The 22,602-nt window shown below is 37.0% G+C and overlaps 1 protein-coding gene across 4 annotated transcripts in view; it reads right to left on the bottom strand.

The window, feature by feature from the left end:
• LOC126292023 (sex-regulated protein janus-A-like) overlaps window positions 1–22,323 on the bottom strand; it is a 37,651-nt gene extending 15,328 nt beyond the window's left edge. The window contains exons 1-2 of one of the 4 annotated variants that reach the window (XM_049985818.1): window positions 22,300–22,323; window positions 10,648–10,783 (exon numbers count right to left, since the gene is read on the bottom strand). In XM_049985818.1, coding sequence (XP_049841775.1) covers window positions 10,648–10,776 — 129 coding nt within the window. In that variant the 5' untranslated portion in view covers window positions 10,777–10,783; window positions 22,300–22,323. Of the gene's footprint in view, window positions 1–10,647; window positions 10,784–21,583; window positions 21,838–21,939; window positions 22,085–22,299 lie in introns of those variants that run through there. The other 3 variants (XM_049985817.1, XM_049985816.1, XM_049985819.1) reach the window with 3 other exon arrangements.
• Between the last annotated feature and the right edge of the window lie 279 nt (window positions 22,324–22,602).

Here is a 22,602-nt window from a genome sequence, read left to right as displayed (position 1 = left end):
ATCAGTTTGGATTCCGTAGAAATGTTGGAACACGTGAGGCAATACTGACCCTACGACTTATCTCAGAAGCTAGATTATGGAAGGTCAAACCTACGTTTCTAACATTTGTAGACTTAGAGAAAGCTTTTGACAATGTTAACAGGAGACACTCTCTTTCAAATTCTGAAGGTGGCAGGTGTAAAATACAGGGACCGTAAGGCTATTTACAATTTGTACAGAAACCAGATGGCAGTTATAAGAGTCGAGGGGCATGAAAGGGAAGCAGTGGTTGGGAAGGGAGTGAGACAGGGTTATAGCCTCTCCCCGATGTTATTCAATCTGTATGTTGAACAAGCAGTAAAGGAAACAAAATTAAAATTCGGAGTAGGTATTAAAGTCCATGGAGAAGAAATGAAAACTTTGAGGTTCGCCGATGACATTGTAATTCTGTCAGAGACAGCAAAGGACTTTGAAGAGCAGTTGAATGGAATGGACAGTGTCTTGAAAGGAGGATATAAAATGAACATCAACAAAAGCAAAACGAGGATAATTAAGTCGGGTGATGCTGAAGGAATTAGATTAGGAAATGAGACACTTCAAGTAGTAAAGGAGTTTTGCTATTTAGGAAGTAAAATAACTGATGATGGTCGAAGTAGAGAGGATATAAAATGTAGACTGGCAATGGCAAGGAAATCGTTTCTGAAGAAGAGAAATTTGTTAACATCGAGTATAGATCTAAGTGTCAGGAAGTCGTTTCTGAAAGTATTTGTATGGAGTGTAGCCTTGTATGGAAGTGAAACATGGACAATAACTAGTTTGGGCAAGAAGAGAATAGAAGCTTTCGAAATGTGGTGCTACAGAAGAATGCTGAAGATTAGATGGGTAGATCACATAACTAATGAGGAGGTATTGAATAGAATTGGGGAGAAGAGGAGTTTGTGGCACAACTTGACAAAAAGAAGGGACCGATTGGTAGGACATGTTTTGAGGCATCAAGGGATCACAAATTTAGTATTGAAGGGCAGCGTGGAGGGTAAAGATCGTAGAGGGAGACCAAGAGATGAATACACTAAGCAGATTCAGAAGGATGTAGGTTGCAGTAGGTACTGGGAGATGAAGAAGCTTGCACAGGATAGAGTAGCATGGAGAGCTGCATCAAACCAGTCTCAGGACTGAAGACCACAAGAACAACAACAACAACAAGATTAATACACTGCAAGTGAAGCTAAGATTTCACATACAATGTTCGTCTTCTATGCACGTATTACAATTTAAGATGTATCACACAAAGGTGCCAGTAAAATTTTTAATAACGACATGAATGTCTGATCTTCCGGGCTCAAAATTCATCTAAACGGCTCATCATCAAAGAGTCGATTTTTAAATGAGAGTCAAATACTCTGTGATTTAAGGGGGGTAGGACGGCAAACGGGCCGACTTGGAACAGGAGAGGCATCATAGGACATAAGAAGGATTCAGAATTTACACTCATGCCAGTGGGAGTCCGAAAACTTACCTATGGCAACATTTGTTGCTATAGGTACACTTTTCTTCATAAGTAAGAGAGATTCTTCGATGAATTTCGCACATCATACAAACCATACTCAAAGTTGTATGAAACTCTAGAATTTTACAAATCTATTAAAAACTGTGGTAAAAATTAAGGTAATTAACTATAAAATGTGTGTTTTTTCGGAACATGAAGTTTAAAATATAACAGCTCATTCTTTTTTCATAAATTAAATAAATTCTATAGTTTCATACACCTGTAAGTATGGTTCAAATGCTGTGCAAAATTCATCGAAGAATCTCTCTAACTTATGAAGAAAAGAGTACCTATAGCAACAAATGCAGCCATTAGTAAGTGAAAAAAATGATGAAATTTCGCACATAAAAAAATTTATTTTGTTATGTTTTCGAACTTCCACTGCAATGGGTGTGAATCCTGAATCCTTCCTAGTGATGCTGACAAAGTTTTATGAATTTATTTGCAAAAGTATAGACACTGGACATTAAAATGTCCTGAGATGCCTCTCCTGCTCCAAGTCGGCCCGTTTGACGTCCTACCCCCCTTAAGAAATTCATTGTACATTATTTCACATAGTTCCGGTGTAACTGCCAGAATGGTACTTTGATGGTAACGCTTTTCAAACCACCATTCAGAATATTTTCCCACGATCTGTTAGAAATAGGTTCATTTCTGCAGTTGCCTAAGAGCATCAGATGACAGTCGTCACCGTGCTTGTGCAGCTACTATGTTGTAGGGAGCCCATATGTTCGTACATGTAAAACATTAAAACATCTTACATTATGTCACATAAGAAACAAGACATCAGAGGATACTCCAAGAGAATCGGAATTTCGTTACCCATACTTTTGATGTTAATTTTCTTGGAGTACCAGTACTGTGCTATCTCATGTTTGGTTCTTTATTATGGCATAATGCCAAACGTGCTAGAAGTTGAACACGTGCACTTGAAATGTAGCGAACACAGCGTGTGGAATTAAACACTTTGTCTCAAATATATTGTCTGCCTTAATGGAAAAGATTAATAAAAGAAAATTTCTTTGGCAAACTGACAAAAATAACTTCATTGTTCTGCAAGTTAATTAACGCTTGACTGTCAGAAAGGCGGAAATAAAATAAAATCTGGAACTAATAACACATTTTAGCCTTCCGTAATTATGTGAATGTATTTTAATGAACTTGATAGCTCCCGGCCACAGAAATCTGTTTTGTTTTCGACGTGGGAGCAATAAATGAAGAGGAAACAGCAAAATCACTAAATGTAAACATGGGTCATGTGGAGACTACCCAATTCCCCACTGTAACTCAGACCGCTCTGCGCATCAGTCCCGGATCTCTAGTATTTCTGAACCAGGGCAACACCCCGCCATTCCCTCGAGTGTTTGAAATAGGACGCCAAAAATTTTAAAAAAATAAATAAATAAAAATATATTTGAAAAATCGAGTTTTCAAAAATATGTTCATTTTGTAGCGCACTTCTTTCTGAAGAGTCTGATGCATACAACATGTGTGTTCGAGGAAATTTAAGACATGTCGTAAGTGTGCCAAAGTGCAGTGCCTTGTCACCTCACACAGCATTCTTCTATCGCACGTCACTGTATTTCGCTTTGTGGAATTGAAATGTGTATATTTTGCAATGGATGCCATCAAACCATATTCAGAACAGTGGAAATTAAAATTTCCTGTGGTACAAATTTGCACTCTTTGTTCCCTATCAGCTAACAACTTGCTGCTTTGTGTGACACGAGAAAAGCAAGACATTACACATTTCTTCAATCCTTAGCTCCTAGAATTTTTTTTCTCTCTAACCTTGGTACAGCTTTACATGGCGTGCTTTCCTTTCTGCGAGAGAATCTATTACCTCAAAGTTTTTCAAACATTTTGCTACATGAAAAGTCGAAATGTTGTTGTCTAATACTGAAAAAGCTGTTAATAGAAATAGGACCCAAGACTGGTGTGGTTTCCTGATCTGATTATGTCTATCTTGTCACTGTCTGCTACATAAAACAAAATAGGCCTTTCTAATACTGCAACAATTGTAATACACACAAAATAAACGAGACTGTTTTGGCACAAACGGTCTTTTTTGTAACGACAGAATATAATTCATGAAGCACCAATATCAAATGCCTATTAGGCCTACTACAAGCAAAAAGCTTTACATTAGGAAATAGTTCCACACTTCATTCATACGCTCCAGTTTCTCAAGCACGAGATCGAAAAGTAGTAGTATGAAATATTTATACAAATTTGCAATCGTCATATTGTTCCATAATTTGTGTGATGCCCCCGTTTCTTCTACTTCCTCATTCTAACAAACAGGCTTGTCATCACTAATTCTGTAAATATTCCTGCCAATGTCAAAGCTTATTTGCAGGTTAACTTCATTAACTCGACCAGAATCACCAGTTTAGCTATCCCGCAATTATTCTCCCATTAGTCGTTGATAGGTGTTCGTACAACACATTTTCCATGCTTCTTCCAGAACAGAACTTAAAGCAGCTGCTAGCCAGGGACTTTACAACTGGCCCTTACTAGTATAGCGATCTGTCCAAAACTTTCTGTCAAAATTTCATTTTCTTGGATACACCGAGAAGGTAATACGTAATCCTTCATACCTGTTATTCGTTTATTTCCAGTCCTGTAGTATGAATCTATGGATTTCGTTAGTAATAATAACAACGCTCATCATTTGCAAACCCAATCAACCACACAATCAGACAGCGGTTGGCATTCATCCATTCAGCCTTACTCTGCTCAGCTCTGTCAGAGGCAACATGTACACTATGCACACATTCACAAATCAACTTATGATTCATTCAAAATCAACTTAGGGGTCATTCCATGTCCATTCACCCAATTCGACAAAATGTTCCAGCTGATAGTCTCAGATTTGGCTGAAAGTTAGCACACCAATGCTACCAAGTGTGGAACACTCATGTACACAATTTTAAGTTCCCCTGCCAATTAGTTCCAGAATTATGCCTTGTGAAAGAAGGTGGTGAGACTCGAAAATTGAAAACCGCATCTGGCAATCTTATCTTCAGACCCAACTTCAGGTCTTAATAACTTTGGAACTATTTCACACAGTCCAGTGAAATTTTCACAACCCAGTAACATCCACTTAGAGAACACACACTATGAATCAAAACACCAACAACATATTTCTGAGGGAAAATAAAAAATTCCAAAATGTGATTAAAAAAATGTGTAACGTTAAAAGGTACATATTGTAGGTGCCCTCAATGCCAAATATAAATCACTCAAAAAGGGTATAATTTTTTTTGTGGTAAGCTTAATGTGGCCTGAACACACACAGAACTCATCTTGCCCATATCAGTCTCACAAACAGAGTTACATGCACACAAAAATACAAAAATTTGAAAAATTACCTGAAAAACATGGATGTTATAAGTGTGGTAGCACGAAAGGGACAAGTGATATCCAAGCCAAATTTCAAACACTGCATAAGTAGACCATAATATAATGAGTGGAAGAATTTCAAATTTTTACTGCAAGGCATTTGTGTACAATAAAAGTTGACAGAGATGTATTTGGTTATGTTTCTTTTAACACGTTTTAGCAAGTAATAGTGACGATGCAGACAGCTTGTTTCAGATAAAGCTGCAGCAATTGTTGGAAACCATTAGGAAACAGAAAGTTAAACAATGGTAGTTTTCAGGGACAGTCATTGTTAGGCAGGAACAACAAAGGAAACAAGCAATAATTACAGATTACTCATGTTTTTAAGATTCTAGTTCAGCCTGGTTAGTACAGTTGTGGAAAATCAGTATGGAGGCAGAAGAGTGTACTAGTGGTGCTTTTGTTCAAACAAGTTGCAGTATTGGTAGAGCACAAGGATCTGAATGTCATAAAACAACATATGGAACAAAATGTGGCATTCGCTTTGTACTGTATGATCTGGATGAATTGGACCAAGATTTATTGCTATGGAGATCCGGGATACACCCTATGGGCACAAGAAGTACAGTTCCAGGAAACTTTAGTGTTTGTTATTATCATATTAAAGTGTTTCTGGATAAGTATTTTTCCCTACAAACAAGTTGTTTTGATCCTTTTTGGATTCATAAGAAGAGAGTGAAGTGTAGCCTCAGAGAAATTGATATAAAATCAGTATTGAAAGTGAATCAGTGCATGGGACTTAACATGAAACCAGGACAAAAGTTATGTTCCAGGTGTGTTACACTGCTAAAAAATGAAGAATATTCTGATAATTTACATGACAGTGACGAAGAGTATCAGCCACCTACAACCAAAGCGGATGAGCAGTTAAATTAAATACTTCAGTGACTGCTCTTGGTTTGTCTCCTATGAAGACATACAAAATTGGGAAAAAGAGACAGGCCCAGCTATGGTAGAAGAAAACTACAAGCAGCTCAAATGGAATGAAAACGCAAAATAGCTGACACACTAATGGTGGAAGAGGAAGAACTATTTGCTCCAAAGGAACAGAAATCATGCCAGAAATGCTCTGATTTGGACAAAATTGTGCACGATTTGAAATAATAATGTGCCATATCAACACACCAGAAAAAAATAGCTACACTGCAAAGGAATACAATGTTTCTACATATATGGTAAAGCAAGCTAGGAAAATAAAAGCAACCCAAGGAGTGCTTCCACAACTTCGGCGGCTCAGGGTAAGCATTTGAGTTCAGAAACAAAGGTGCTAGTGTCGGAGTTTCATGAAAATAATGACTACAGCCAAATAATGCCTGGAAAAAAAGACTATGTAATGGTGAAAATGGGAAATGTACGTGTACAGATGCAAAAAAGACTGTTGCTATGCAACATATCAGAACTACATGTAGAATTCAAGGAAAAGTATCCCAATACCAAAGTAGGTTTATCATCTTTTTTCAATCTTTGGCCAAAATGGGTTGTGCCTGTAAGTGCAAGGGGCACACACAATGTTTGTGTATGTGAGACCCATCAAAATGCTAAGCTGATGTTTGCTGCTATAAAGGATTCTGCTCTGGATTATAAAAGTGCAATGAAGCTGCTAGTGTGTGACATCAGTTCCTACCAGTGCGTGATACACAGGTGTGAAAAGTGTCCTGGTAAAGCAAATGTTCCAGAACGCATGAATAACAAACTGTATGGTGAACTCCTTATGGATGACGACGAACTTGTTTCTTATAAACAATGGACACACATGGATGGATCGCACAAGCCTTGAAACAAAGCAAAGTACAGTGGAAGATTTTGTTGAAATGTGTTGTCAAAAAACGGACATACTGACCACACACAGCTTCACAGCAACAGCACAATTGGCTTATCCCCAGTTTTGTAAGGATAATTTGAAACAAGATAAAATTATAGTAATACTAGACTTATATAGTTCAAGAGGTCATCCAAGGATATCATTGGGACAACAGTCAAGCAACTCTTCAGCCATTTAAGATTTATTATACAGGTGAATCAGGTGTCATGAACTTTTGTGTTTTTAGTGACTGTTTATGTTGTGTTGGCAGAAGAGCCAACACCGTGTTACTAGTAGAGGCCGAAATGCATGCGTTTTGGCTCACGCAGGCTGGCATGAGGAGTGAAGGACTATACTGACGTGAGGGCTGGAACAAGACAAGGAATTAGAATTCAGAAAGCGGACGTAATTAGTTTGATACTTAACTTTAATCCATTAATGATGAACGTAACTCTTGACGGTACATGATTCACAATATTATCTGTTCAGAATACATTCATAGTAACTGAATATGGCGCCTTGCTAGGTCGTAGCAAATGATGTAGCTGAAGGCTATGCTAAACTGTCATCTCTGCAAATGAGAGCATTTGTAGACAGTGAACCACTGTTAGCAAAGTCTGCTGTCCAACTGGGGCGAGTGCTAGGGAGTCTCTCTAGATTAGACCTGCCATGTAGCGGTGCTCGGTCTGCAATCACTGATAGTGGCGACACGTGGGTCCGACGTATACTAATGGACTGCGGCTGATTTAAATGCTACCACCTAGCAAGTGTGGTGTCTGGCGGTGACACCACAGTTTAATTCATTATGCCATTGTAGTTCATGCCCACATTTGCACTGTCATGGCATATGTGAAAAACAAGCTGCCTCACATACATTTTGCGAAATACTTCAGTGACGAGGCAGCTAATCAGTACAAAAACTGTAAAAATCTCAAAAACTTATGCATGTACTACCACGATTTTCAGATTCATGCAGAATGGAATTTTTTTCGCAACAAGTCATGGTAAAAATGTATGTGATGGTATTGGTGCTACCATTAAGTGCATTGCATCACGAGCTAGTCTGCAGCACCCTACAGAAGGTCCCATTCTAACACCTCTTAAATTATTTACTCTGGGTACAGAAATATACCTCTGGCATATAATCGTTATATGTTTCAAAACATGAGGTGAAATCAGCCGAAGAGTTGCTAAAAAGCAGACTAGAACACATTACAACTGTTGCAGGCAGAAGGAGCCATGATCACTTCTCTCCAGCGGACTCTGACAATGTGGAGATGAGCAGACTGTCCGGTTATGTGTTCACAGTGTGTGTGACTCAGGATTCAGAAGAAAAAGCAACAACATACAAACAGGTTGCTATGTTATTTGCTGTTTATGATGACAAATGGTACTTAGGATGTGTAGCAGAGTGCTGTGAAGCAGAAGGTGATATATTTGTGAACTTCATGGCACCAGCAAGATCATTTCATTGCCCACATTTGGCAGACAGGTGCTGGATTCCTTTTGAACATATTCTTATGACAGTTCCAGTTCCTACCACAGTGTCAGGAAGACGGTACAATTTGCCACTCAATGTACAGAGTATAGCAACTGAAGTGTGGGAGAACTTCTGTTCGAAGCACAATCGACTCGTTTTTAGCAGTTAAGGTGCAGTAAACATTAATGATAGGTTGTGTTAATATCTCTATATAAAACTTCCTGGCAGATTAAAACTGTGTGCCCGACCGAGATTCGAACTTGAGACCTTTACCTTTCGCGGGCAAGTGCTCTACCACCTGAGCTACTGAAGCACGACTCACGCCCGGTACTCACAGCTTTACTTCTGCCAGTATCTCGTCTCCCACCTTCCAAACTTTACAGAAGCACTCCTGCAAACCTTGCAGAACTAGCACTCCTGAAAAAAAAAAAAAAAAAAAAAGGATACTGCAGAGACATGGCTTAGCCAAGTTTCATATCAGCGTACACTCCGCTGCAGAGTGAAAATCTCATTCTGGAATCTCTCTATATGTTGTTGCTTAGTGATTAAACAGTTGTGGGAGAGGATAACAAGAGGCAGAACAGTTTACAAAATTGTGTTGTGGAACAATGGCCACATCACCAAACACATGTGTCAACTTCCCTTGTACACAAATTTCTTGCAATAACAAGCTGAAATTTTGAGATATATATCATTATGGTCTACTTACGCAGTGTGTGAAATTTGGCTTGGATGCCACTTGTCCCTTTTGTGCTACCACACTTATAACATCCATGTTTTTCAGGTAATTTTTTTCAAATTTTTGAATTTTCGTGTCCATGTAACTCTGTTTGTGAGACTGATGCGGGCAATATGAGTTCTGTGTGTGTTTAGGCTACATTATGCTTACCACAAAAAAAGTACCCTTTTGTGTGAATTATATTTGGCACAGAGGGTACCTTTTCACGCATTACATTTTTTTAATCATATTTTGGATTTTTTTATTTTCCCTCAGAAATATGTTGTTGGTGTTTTGATTCATAGTGTGTGTTCTCTAAGTGGATGTTTCTGGGTTGGGAAAATTTCACTGGACTGTGTGAAATAGTTCCAAAGTTATTAAGACATGAAGTTGGGTCTGAAGATAAGATTGCCAGATGCGGTTTTCAATTTTCGAGTCTCACCACCTTCTTTCACAAGGCATAATTCTGGAACTAATTGGCAGGAGAACTTAAAATTGTTTACACGAGTGTTCCACACATGTTAGAATTAGTGTACTGAATTTCAGTCAAATCTGAGACTACGAGCTGGAGCACCCGGTTGAACTGACATAGAATGACCCTCCGAATGTGTTAAAAATGTTCAAAAACTGACAGGGATGAGTTTCAAAGTCATATGAATAATCGATAAACTAACAAACTAATGTGCGCTGGATGCTAGTCGCTTTGTGAAAAAAGGTTTTTTCCCCTCAAAATATGAATTTGCCCCCCCCCCCCTCCCTCCTCTAGATTTGGGCCTCCTGCGCATGCATAAATCTGGCAGCTTGGGCACTCCAGTAGCATCTAGCTGCTTGCTGACTGCTTACACAGCCAACAGCCACATTTCTGCAGCCAGGAGCAGGAGAAGGTACTACTCAACTGTGCACGAGCACGATCCAGCTCGTAACTGCTAAAATGAATCTAATGTAAACAGTTGTGACGTCACGCTCAGTGGAGGCAATTTGTTGTTACGAAGCATTGTACAGTCTTCTTAAAGTCTTTGACACATTTTGCTGTTGGCAGACACTTGTATGAGCACTGTTTTGCTCCTGTATATGGCGCATTTCCCTTGCAATTTAAGTTTTACTTTCGTTTTTTCTTTTGTTCATGTTTTGTTGCTGCAGTATCAGAACACAGTAATATCCTTAGTTAGAGTATCAGTTCTTACCAATCAAAATTACAAAAATTGAACTGAAAAAAAAAAATTGAAAAATTTCGAGAATTCTAATAAATTCCCGGGTCTTTCCCGGTTTTCTCATGGATGAAAAAATTCCCGGGTTTTTCCCGGATCTCTCAGGTCATATACACCCTTCATGTCCATGGAGCACTCCCCCTCCTTAGCAATAAAACAACATAAGTTGCCCTTCTTTGAATGGTTTTTCATGTCCTCTGTCAACGCTATCTGGCAAGGATACCATAACACACAGGGTCATAACTGTGTAGTTCAACAGTGTTTCAGTAAAAATGTTTTGTGTTTTTTCAGTTTTATTACCATCCACCATCTCACTTCCAATTTAACAGTAAACACTGAAACACAATTTTATGCAGATAACAACCAACCTTAGGCTACAATTCCCAATTGCAAGTCACCGACATCAAAAGAAAAATTCAACTGAGAAAATTGAAAAATGATGCTAAGGACTGTCTCTCAAATAATAATGTATCACAAAGTTGACCAAATATTAGTTTACCAGTTACTGACCACCAATTTGCTTGGTTCTTTGCCATCAGGACCCTCTGGACCAAAGACACGTATTAGAACATACTTAAATGTTCCTTCTGGGTCGATATCCACATCCGGAACGGCAGCAAGCTTCTCTGCTGCTGTCATTAGTGTCCTGTTAAACAGATGTTAAAATTATTCCAAAAATATTTATACACAACAGGTGAGAGAAGAATAGTGCTGCAGTCACAATGTAAACAATACAATTCTGCATCTAGGATTTATACTGGAAACAATGTGTCCTTCAGAGAAATAATGATCTAATATTTGGATTTTGAAACGTGTGCCTATTAAGTAAATACAGGCATGCCGTGGAAGATCGTACACAATTCAAACCATAAAACTATCAATTAATTGTATCCAAAGGGAAACATACCTGAGAAAGCCATAAAATTACAAAGAGAGACAACTGCATCCTCTTAGAAAGAATTCATATTTTTTAAAAAAATTATTGGTTATCGTTTAGAAATAGCAGCCATTTTTGTTTCAGGCTTCAAGCATTCTTCCACTTTTGTAAGTGTCTGTGGTTTTTTTAATTATTCAGTAATGGATTGCCCCAGACCTTTCACTTAAGAGGTATTTATTTCAGCAGACACTGGACTATAAATTAAAACCACGGTCACCCTGCTGAATGTATTTCTTAATACACTTTTAATGTCTCAAAGTTGTTGGTTGTAAAGTTAAAAAAACCATTTTTAATACTATTATTCTAAAGACTAATTTCTTAGCCTTAATACATTTTGTGCTTTTACACTACTCTGTACAGATACTGTTTTTTTTTCCTCGTTTATACTTAAAAACAAGTGTTTTGAATTTTTTCATTCTTTGGCTTGCAAATATCTTTGTTAATGGGCCAGATATAAATCTAAAAATTACACACTTTATAGACCTTTATGATATCAAACTTCTGTATAAATTTCAACCTTGAGATTCCGTGGGCAAAAAAAAAATTACAAATATGAGTAAAAAATATGTTTCTTAATGTTTGCAATATCTGGGCTGATGAAAAAAGTGTATAAATTAGATAATTTAAAAATATCTAGGATAACTCTTTTAAAACATGAGACAATTCATTACATTATCCTGTTCTCAACCTATTTGTTTTTACTATGTTGTTTATTGAACAACAGAGATATTTTTTCATTCATTTTGGGCACTGGGTTAAATGTTCGCCTAGTCACAGTCGTAAATTCCAGGGGAGAAGACAACTCCTTTAATGCATTTTTAACAGGCCTCTCAAATTGATCCTTTTCAAATTTTTTTAATGAGGTTCTTGGTGCTGGTAAAATGTAAATCCTCATCTTGGTTTTGACGAGTGATGTTACCAACTTTGTCAATCCACCACTGTTCGCCATAGACACTAGCCACTATGTCCTTATTTTGAAGTGTCAGTGGTACAAGTTTTCCACAGTGATGACATTCACTATCAGAGGATCTTGATGTGAACTTACAGTTGAGCAAGTTGTATGACTGAGGTATAAAACAATGAAAAGATCAGGTGCTTTTAATCTTCTGACAAGTTTTGAATCTTTCCTCCAAGACATTGGCATAGAGTTCTCGTATTTCCTCACATTTAATGAAACATACATAATCCCTTTTACCTGTTCTTTACAAAATTTGAACATTTCTTGAGGTGTCCAGATTTGGTTCTCATAAGTCCGTTGCAGACTAGCTTTTGTGAAGGCTCGCTTTGTTGTACCCTTGATGCCATCACACTCATTCTTCCCATGGCATGATGCAAAAAAGTGCTATTCTGCACCAAGCCAACAGTCTTTTTTTTCTTTGAGAAAGGAGATGTTAATATTTGTTTTCTTTTATATTGGCTTGCAGCACCATCAGAGAAGTACATCAGCTTGTTTATGGAATTGTCGGGCTGTTTTATGTAGTTTGTTGACTGAAGATGAAAAGCATGCACTGCTGTAGTTTTGTGTTCAAGGTAATCATTTACAACACAAAAACTATGACTAGTTCATCTGGATCTTTATAACATGGACAAACTGTGGCCTGATTGTTTACCCAGTGGCGCTCTTGTATTTCACTTTAAAAACAAAGGAATAGTTTTCAGAAAAGTCAGCAAGAACTATACATTCATCAACTGCCAAGGTTTGCTTTTGTTCTTCAGAAATTTATCCTGACTTTGGCAATTAAATGACGCATTATCGAGTTTTCAAGGTTAGTAACCAACACTTAAAAAAACTCTTCTCGTGATTTTGAGACTCCATTGTTCAAGTGTACACTTCAAGGGCTCATTATTAACTAAGTGTGAGTTAACAGATGTTGGTGGAAGGGGAAAGACAACACACAGATTTGTACAGGCTTGTCTACATCTACATGGATACTCTGCAAATCACATTTAAGTGCCTAGCAGAGAGTTCATCGAACCACCTTCGCAATTCTCTATTATTCCAATCTCGTATAGTGCCCAGAAAGAAGGAACACCTATATCTTTCCGTACGAGCTCTGATTTCCCTTATTTTATCGTGGTGATGGTTTCTCCCTATGTAGGTCAGTATCAACAAAATATTTTCACATGCGGAGGAGAAAGTTGGCGATTGGAATTTTATGAGAAGATTCCGTCGCAACAAAAAATGCCTTTCTTTTAATGATGGCCAGTCCAAATCCGTTATCATTTCTGTGACACTCTCTCTTATATTTCGCAATAATACAAAATGTGCTGCCCTTCTTTGAACTTTTCAATGTACTCTGTCAGTCCTATGTGGCAAGGATCCCAAACCGCGCAGCAGTATTCTAAAAGAGGACGGACAAGCGTAGTGTAGGCAATTTCCTTAGTACTGCCGATAAAACGCAGTCTTTGGTTAGCCTTCCCTACAATATTTTCTGTGCGTTACTTTCAATTTAAGCATGACATCATGAAGATCCATTAAGTGTGTAATTTTCAGATTTTTACCTGCTCTCCTTACAAAGATATTGCAGGTCAAAGAATGAAAAAATTCAAAAAATCAATTTTTTTAAATAGTGTACACTTTGTGTAAGCTTCTCACTATAAGAAGTAGTTATGTTGTGTAGTGTAATAACACAATAAATACTGAGAAATTACTCTTACTTTGGAAAAATACAATTAGGACAGATAAAAAAATCTACTCACCAAGTGGCAGCAGAACTCGCACATATAAGACGGAAGAGGGGTGAAGGAAGAGAACTGGAGAGGTCTAGGAAAAGGGGTAGATATCTGGAAAGTCACCCAGAACAGCGGGTCAGAGGAGACTTACTGTAAGCAATGTCTTTCCCTCTAATCCCATACGGTAAGTCTCCTCTGACCTGGGTGATTTTCTACCCCTTTTCCTAGATCTCTCCAGTCTTTCTCCTTCACTCGATTACTTTCCCTTCCACCCTTCTGCCTGAAGAAGGAACCACTGGCTCCAGAAGCTTGCCAATTACAACTGTCTTATGTATGTGTTCTGCCGCTGCTCGATGAGTAGAATTTTTATCTATCCAATTAAATAGTTTAAAGAATGAGCTTTTTTAGCTTGCAATCAACAAGTTTGAGCCATTAAAAGTAGGGCCTATATTAAGGAATACATTCAGAATGGTTATCATGGTTTTAATTTGTAGTCTAGTTAATGATTCTTATTTGAAAAGTCTGGGGCAACTCAGTACCGAATAATAATAATAATAATAATAATAATAATAATAATAATAATAAAAACCACAGATGCCTGTAAATGCAAAAAATAGCCACTGTTTCTAAATGTTAAGAGTAGAAATTTTTAAAAAATGATTTTAAACCCATTAAACATTCGGGAATTCATCCAGCAACTATCAATTTTTTTCTGAAATGACTGAGTGACCAATTAGTTTTTTCCCTGGCCCACTAGCCCTAGCTTACATAACAGAAATTTTGATTTTTATCAATACCAACTGTCTGCTTTCACCTATCACATCATCAAAATGCTGGATACAAATCACTCATCGAAATCAACCACACACTGCAATGACAATTTCATCTATTATCATAACGAAACAATCATAGGCTCCCCAACTTGCATCTAAAAATAATGCAGAAGCAATATAAATATGAAAAAAAAGACATACTGTTTTAGAGATAAAGGATCTAAAATTCTTTTATATAAGTTTTGACATAATCTCACAAGCATTTCACAATGCTGTATCCGATTTTGACAAGCCAGCTATCGCCTTTAGGACAAAGGCACATACTGGTTTCCATTCTGTTCTCAACAACATTGAACACAACAGTAGAAACAGATATCTGTATACTGTCAGCTTCAGCACATGCCTTTAGTTTGAAGACAACCACTGACTGGTTGAAACTAATTACGGCTTTGTGAAACAACCCATGCATTTGTGTGGAAGTTTTGTGCATGGATATCACACACACCACATCAGTAGCATTCTACCAGTCAAAGGCACTGTCAGTAGGTTCAATTAAACCTTCAAAACTCTGCATTAGGGAAGCATCCGATTTAATCCATCTGCTTTGACCCACGACGTCATCAATATGACAGAAACGCCTACGTCCAGAGTATACAAAATGTCGACAATATTATCACTATGTACACATGCCAACAAACCTCCAGGAAAATAGAAACAGTGAAAGTAATCTCACTTCAATGAAATAGGAAACCTTCAAAACTCTGCATTAGGGAAGCATCCGATTTAATCCATCTGCTTTGACCCACGACGTCATCAATATGACAGAAACGCCTACGTCCAGAGTATACAAAATGTCGACAATATTATCACTATGTACACATGCCAACAAACCTCCAGGAAAATAGAAACAGTGAAAGTAATCTCACTTCAATGAAATAGGGGGTCTAGGTCAAGGACAACCTAATTTTAACAATACAAAACATCACATCACCCCCAAAAGAGTCTCAACTTACGACATAATGCAACAGCCACAAAGCCAGCAGGAATCATACAGTTCACTTGACCTATATAGCTCAAACCAAGCCCAAAACATCTGCAATAACGAAAAGGGCACTTATGCAGTTTAGAGGGTACATGCGCTGATCATGAGAAAAATACCTATTTTTGAAGGAAACACACATTTCTGAAGATATAAGCATATATATGCACGGAATACCCTGCTTTCACCAGCTTATTCATGTTGCTATACCAATATGCTGCAGACACTAAAATATATTTCTTCACAGAGTTCTTTACCCATAGGTAATGCTTACAGTTTCATACATCCTAACCATGATAGCTATTGTTGGATTTGCACATTGATGCATATGGTATATGTCCCTGTTTCTCACAGTTACGCATCTTGATCAGTGCACCCAACAACCTATATTTTTCTGTCGAGGCTGTTCGTTTTGAAGTATCGTATATTACTGTGTGTGCCAAAACGTCGAGAAATTTTCCAGATTTGAGCAACTTTGTAATGGAAGATTTATACCATGTTACGGAGAACACCCGAAGCTCTATAGAATGGGCTAGGCAACAAGGTCTTATGAAGAACGATATGGTGTGTGAAAATGGGTATTGTGTTGGATGCAACGTGATGAAGCTGGAGAAAACTAGAGGAAAAGATGGCGAAATTTGGCGCTGCTCCGTTGGCAGGGACTGTAGAAAGAAATGTTCAATCAGGAAAATGTCATTTTTTGATGGCAGTCATTTAGACATGTCTAAAATTTTGCAACTGTCTTACATATGGGCTTTCGAACTCAACAGGCAAAAGTTTTTAATGAGGGAGCTCAAAATTGGCAGTGAGCACACTGTGGTCGATTGGTGCCAATTTTGTAGGGATATCTGCCATGAATATTTCTTAATTGAGCCGATAGTTTGGGAGGCCCTGGCCATACTGTTGAAATAGAGAAGAGCTGCTTCGTCAGGAGAAGGTACCATCGAGGTCATAGGTGCGGGAGCAATGGGTCTTTGGTGATTATGCCGTTGAGACAAAGCAAAGCTTTATGGTTGCTGTGCCACGACGTGATGCTACCCATTTGCTGCCAATTTTCCAACAGTATGTTTTGCCTGGAACTACAGTAGTTTCTGATTTGTGGCAACTTACAACACCATAGGTAACTTGGGTTACAATCATCTGGCTAATAATCATTCGCTTTATTTTGTCGATCCCTTTACAAACGCAACCACAAATCACATGGAGTCAGTCTGGCGAAAAGCTAAAGAAAAAAATCCTATAAGGCCTTTCAGAACTCACCGTGCTATGCTGAATAACTACCAGGCGGAATTTCTCTGGTGTCAACAATTTGGGGAAAATCCATTCCACAATTTCATTGAACATGTTTGAAAAATCTATCCTAATGCTGCAAATTAACTTTAGGTAGCTGGTTTTAACTAATCTGTGATTTGAGCTTTAATATATATCTGTGCAAAATAAACAAATATGATTTTCTGAGAAAATTTTTTGTTATTAATTCCATCTTTTTGGAAAAAAAAGAAAAAGGTTTTTAAAATTCCGTGCATACATATGCAATATGTCATTTTTGATAAAAAAAATTTTGAGACAGTTAATTGATCTTTTTTTTTTCATCCAAATGAAAATAAGTGCTTTTTTGGTGAAGAGTGCATGAGATATGACTGTAACACACAAATTTTGAAATAAAATTTTTTTGGTGTTCCGTGCATATATATGATTATATGTTCAGAAGTACGTGTTTCCTTAAAAAATAGGTATTTTCTCGTGATCAGTGCATGTACTCCCTAGACTGCATAAGTGCACGAAAAGCAGTAATTCGATGTTTCCCTCGACCTATACAGCTGAAAGGAAGTCCAGGTACCAAAGAACCAATACAGCTGAAAGGAAACCCAGATACCAAGGAACCAATAGCTACAACTACGAAGAGTAGAATCAGACATTTCCCTTGACCTATGTAGCTCAAATACAGCTCTCAATATCCCCAGCAATAATAATAATCATCATAATAAAGAAAACAATGTAAATTTCACACACCAACATAACTCAAAAAAACACTACAAAAACCAAATCCTTCAACAACTTGAAAATGCAAAAACTCCTATATACACCAGATCAATTAAAACCAACCAAAGTACGATAAATGTAAAACAGACAGAACATCATAATTACTACAGAATAAAACCAAAATAAAAGTTTATTACCAACAAAAGCCTGCAACAAAATTACCTAGGTTGACCGCCGCTACCACTACACACACACACACACACAAACTAATCAAACCTAACAAAATGTCACACACATGAAAAACCATCGCTGAAAAATGCAAAGACTTCCAAATCCACATTGCAGCACTGGCTACCCAGACTCAAATAAGCCCATGTTACCATAGTGATAACCAAGACTCAAATGAACCCAATGTCACATGTTAAACTCAACAAACACAAACCAATTCAAACACACACACAACACCATTATGTCAAGGGGCAAAGGAGACAGGTGGAATAGAACACTTCCAATGGCCCCTTAACTTAGTTCCTACCTCACATAGACAGACAGGTTGTGAGGACAAGGATGAATAGTTCTGAAAAATAAGATTAGAGTTTCACTTTTAAAAGTGTTAATCAGCAGTAGGGCCTCCTGGGATTTTGCTTCCTTGACTGTCAGTAGTGACCAGTCATACTGTTTCTTTATAAAACAATTCCTTAATAACTTCATTGTTTAATATGTGGATTCTTGCACTGATGTTACCTCACGTGTAAGATTGTTCCCCCTATTGTTATCTAGACAACATACTTCAACACTAAGACATATCACGGTACATAAAAAGATTTTCACATGTTAGTCTGAGAACATGGACAGTGACTAAGAAGGCATACCCTCAAATTGCACTTGTTTTAAGTTTTCAAAATGTCACAACCCCTTTCTTTTGTCATTTATCACATCTTTAACCTCTGGTAACAATCTGTTAATATAAAAACTGCACTGTTTTTAGAGTTTATGTTAAACCACATACCCCTCTATAACTGATTGGTTGGAGAAAAGCAAGACAAAGAACTGGTTATGAACTGTTGTGTCCAAACCAATCTTTGAAATGCCAACAACAGGATTAGTTAAAAATGTGATACCAAGCTTATGAACGACAACACCCTTAATGTGGTGGAGATATAAGACACAGAACCGATCAGCTGCTCACGTAACTAATAACACGAAAATGTTAGAGAAATAAAATGCTAGAGACTAACAGGATCTCTGTGAGAAAAGGTAGTTTTGGGCCCAGAATGTTCTTTCTATTAATCCTTCAAACATATTAAAAACTTGAAAATACCAGACGATAATTTGAAAATGGAGCCTCACATAGGTACTTAAATGTATATATGGAATGACCTACCAACCCAACGTATCCTAGATATATGTTTACACTAGTCTACAGATCAGCCTGTCAATGTAAATGAACACATACATACATCCTGATTTACCTACTCAGAACCAGCCAACAAACTCAATGGTGCTGTTGCCAACTACAGAAAGGGAAGTGGCACTAGTAGTACACCAACTAAAAAATAAAACTTCTCTAGGACTTGACAAAATCCCAGTCTGCATAATTAAAGAATGTATAGATTCCATAAAGGGCCCATTAACAGACATAATTAATGAATCTTTCGAATCTGGATACTTTCTGGAGTACCTAACACAAGCAATTCTTATACCTACCCTTAAAAATGGAGACGTGGAAAATGTAGAGAATTACAAGCCGATTTCTATACTGTCTATCCTTTCTAAAATAATAGAAATACTAGTCAAAAAGAGACTGCTAAATTACCTGAATAAATATAACCTTCTTTCCAATGACCAATTTTGTTTTAGGCCCAGAAAAGGCACACAATCTGCTATAGCACAGTTCACTAAAGTAATTTTAGAAGCACTGGACAAAGGTGAAAATGTAAGTAGTATCTTTTTAGACTTGTCCAAGGCCTTTGATACAGTTGACCACAAAATCTTACTTCATAAATTAGGGCAAATAGGTATAAGAGGTGTGACAAAGAAGTGGTTCAAATAATAATTGGAAAACAGAGTTCAACGAGTTGAGATATCACAAGTTTCAAACAATTCCATTGTAAAACACCTGTCTGACCCAGAAAATGTGAATATAGGTGTCCCACAGGAAAGTGTATTAGGCCCAATATTGTTTCTTATATACATTAATGACTTCCCACAAAGTATCAGACATGGAGAAAAAATACTTTTTGCTGATGACAGCAACATAGTAATAATAGGTGAAAATACAACACACAGAAAGAGCAAACGAGGCTCTCAATGATGTCCACAACTGGTCATTAAAAAATAAAGCAACCCTAAATGTAAAGAAAACTAACTATATTAACTTCCAATTGAACAAAAAACACAATGCCACTAGAATAAAAGTTAATAATAATGAATTAGAATGTATAACAAGTACCAAATTCTTAGGGATGAATGTAGACAGCCAATTGAAATGGACAAACCATGTCAACATTTTGGCAAAGAAATTATCCACAGCATGCTATGCTCTTAGAATCCTTGCACCGGTATGCAATAATACCTGTCTTAAAATAACATATTACGGATATCTACACTCAGTCCTCAGCTATGGGATCATGTTTTGGGGAACAAGTGCCAGTAACATACAAACTGTGTTCAAAGTACAAAAAAGAGCCATAAGGATAATAACAAACAGCAACAACAGGGCCCCCTGTCTAGAATTATTTAGAAAGCTAGGCATTCTAACTGTTTCTTGTGGGTATATCTTTCAGAACATAATGTTCATTAAGAAAAATCTCAACATATACAACACAAACAGCCTAAAACATAACCATGAAACAAGAGCTTGTCACCACCTGCATCTAGATAGAAAGGAGGAGGCAAAGGTGCAAAAAAGTATATTTTATAATGGGATAAAACTGTATGACAAATTACCACAGGAAATTAAAGAAATAAATGAGCCCCTCACTTTCAGACAAAAACTTAAAACCTTCTTAGTAAGTAAAAGTTGTTATACTGTAAAAGAATATTTAACGTAGATGTAGATTATTAGCAACATATGACATTATCACCAAAATATTACGTAATTATAAATGTGTGTATGACTAGTTATAAAAACTACACAAAATATGAGAAGCCTGTTTCATTGTAAATGTAAATGTGTGCTAATGTGTTGTAAACTGACGACATCCATACAATATTTATTTTCCACAGATGAATAAATAAATAAATAAAAATCTCGTATGCCACAAGTATTCCCCCAGTCGAACACCATCTCCAGTAGGCCTAGGCTTAAAGTACACCTAGCAAACAATGCGGTCTAAGCAACTAGCCACGAAAAATAACTTCATATTATGATCAAAACACACACTCAAAATATTTCACAGAAACAAACAAAATATCCTAGATGCCATATGACCATATAGACTGCCTATGGCTCATGTTGTTCACTGGACTCCAAGCAGGTTTATTTTTTCACACACATTTATTGCTTAGTATAGTTTCTTGAATAAGTATCATGAGGTTATCATGATTAAGTTTGTCAAATTAACTCCCAAAAACATCTTTTTGATAGCAATATTCTTGAATACTGGTTGTTTCTCAGATTCCACAGCCCCTTCAGAATATCAGCTTGGTGCTTTCTGGGGTTTAGATATTAGCTACACAGTCATAGTTACGCTGCCAAGACAATAGAAATAAAACTTATTCACAATTCCAATTACAATAGCTACACATTTCATGTACCGGTATTCGTAAATACAGATCTTTACATACTTGGTTCAAATGAAATAATGCCAATGTGTCACAATTATTTCGATGTGAGCAATGAAAATTCACGCAAAACATGACTGCAATAAAATGCGTAATAAAATAAATATACCGAGGTCTAGAAATAAGCATGATTACACATAAAAGGGATTATTAATGCAGTTCAATTTTAAAAATGAGCATTCAACAAAACCGTAGTCCTACAGAACTGGAGGGGTGCGACGGTAATGGTTTTATTTTATCAGTGAAATTACATACCGCTACTGGATGTTACTAATTCTCCTGAAACCATCAAATAAATGATTACAAAGTTAATGTACCGGTTTTTCTCTTCCGGAATCCAAAACATCAGACAGTATACATAACAATGGTATGAGACAACGAAGGGAGCTTATTTTAGGACGCATTTTCATCAATTTTGAGACGTTATGACTCGTAATAGTCCTGGAGACGTCTTTTACAACAATCTAATAATTTGTAGCAGTACAACAATAATAATAACTGCTTGCAGCTAGCAAGTAATCGCGCAACCAAACTTCGAACACACAAATAACTTCTCAACACGATACGATTACATGACAATGGACACCATACGCATACTCAAAATAACAAACCTAGATAAACACAGCACTGGATTTCGTACGCCTCCAAATAAACTGCTTTTCAGAGATTGTATTTTAATAAATGAAGACATACCGGAGCAGTGGATTTTAATAATACCGACAACCAAAGACAACAAAGCAACAGAACTACGCACTAGAACAATCCAGTTTATTTGTTTAATTTAAAATGTGAAGGAAAAAAGAGTTGTTATTTGCTGACATGAATCCGTGGCTTTTTAGATTAACGAACTGACTTCGAAAGTGGCGGTATTTGATGACAGAATCAAAAATCATTATTGACAAAGCCAATCCAATCCAATAGAGACCGTAGATCTTACACTAATACCAAACAAGAAATTTCCAGTAACTAACCTCTGCTTATTAGAATCCGCTTATAAAAATGTGCACAGTGTGCACTAGAAATATGTGTAGAAGAATGAAACTCAAGGAGAAAATACGAATTGCTTTGGAAGTAAAGGATACTTATTATAAATGTCACTTTCTTTATGGTAAATTTTACATATCACTTTTACGGCTTAATGCTTTGGTTGCTATTATTGGCTCATTGTAATACGTGAGTTTCTTATTTAAATTTAAAGAAAACCGTTAAACAGAGGCACATTTTCCAAGTGTTGTTTGACTGTTTTAGTCACTCAGTACAAAACACCTTCCTAT

Source organism: Schistocerca gregaria, chromosome 9, assembly GCF_023897955.1.
Source record: "Schistocerca gregaria isolate iqSchGreg1 chromosome 9, iqSchGreg1.2, whole genome shotgun sequence".
In the NCBI taxonomy this organism is placed as follows: Eukaryota; Metazoa; Arthropoda; class Insecta; order Orthoptera; family Acrididae; genus Schistocerca; species Schistocerca gregaria.
This window is presented reverse-complemented; position numbering and strand designations above follow the sequence as displayed.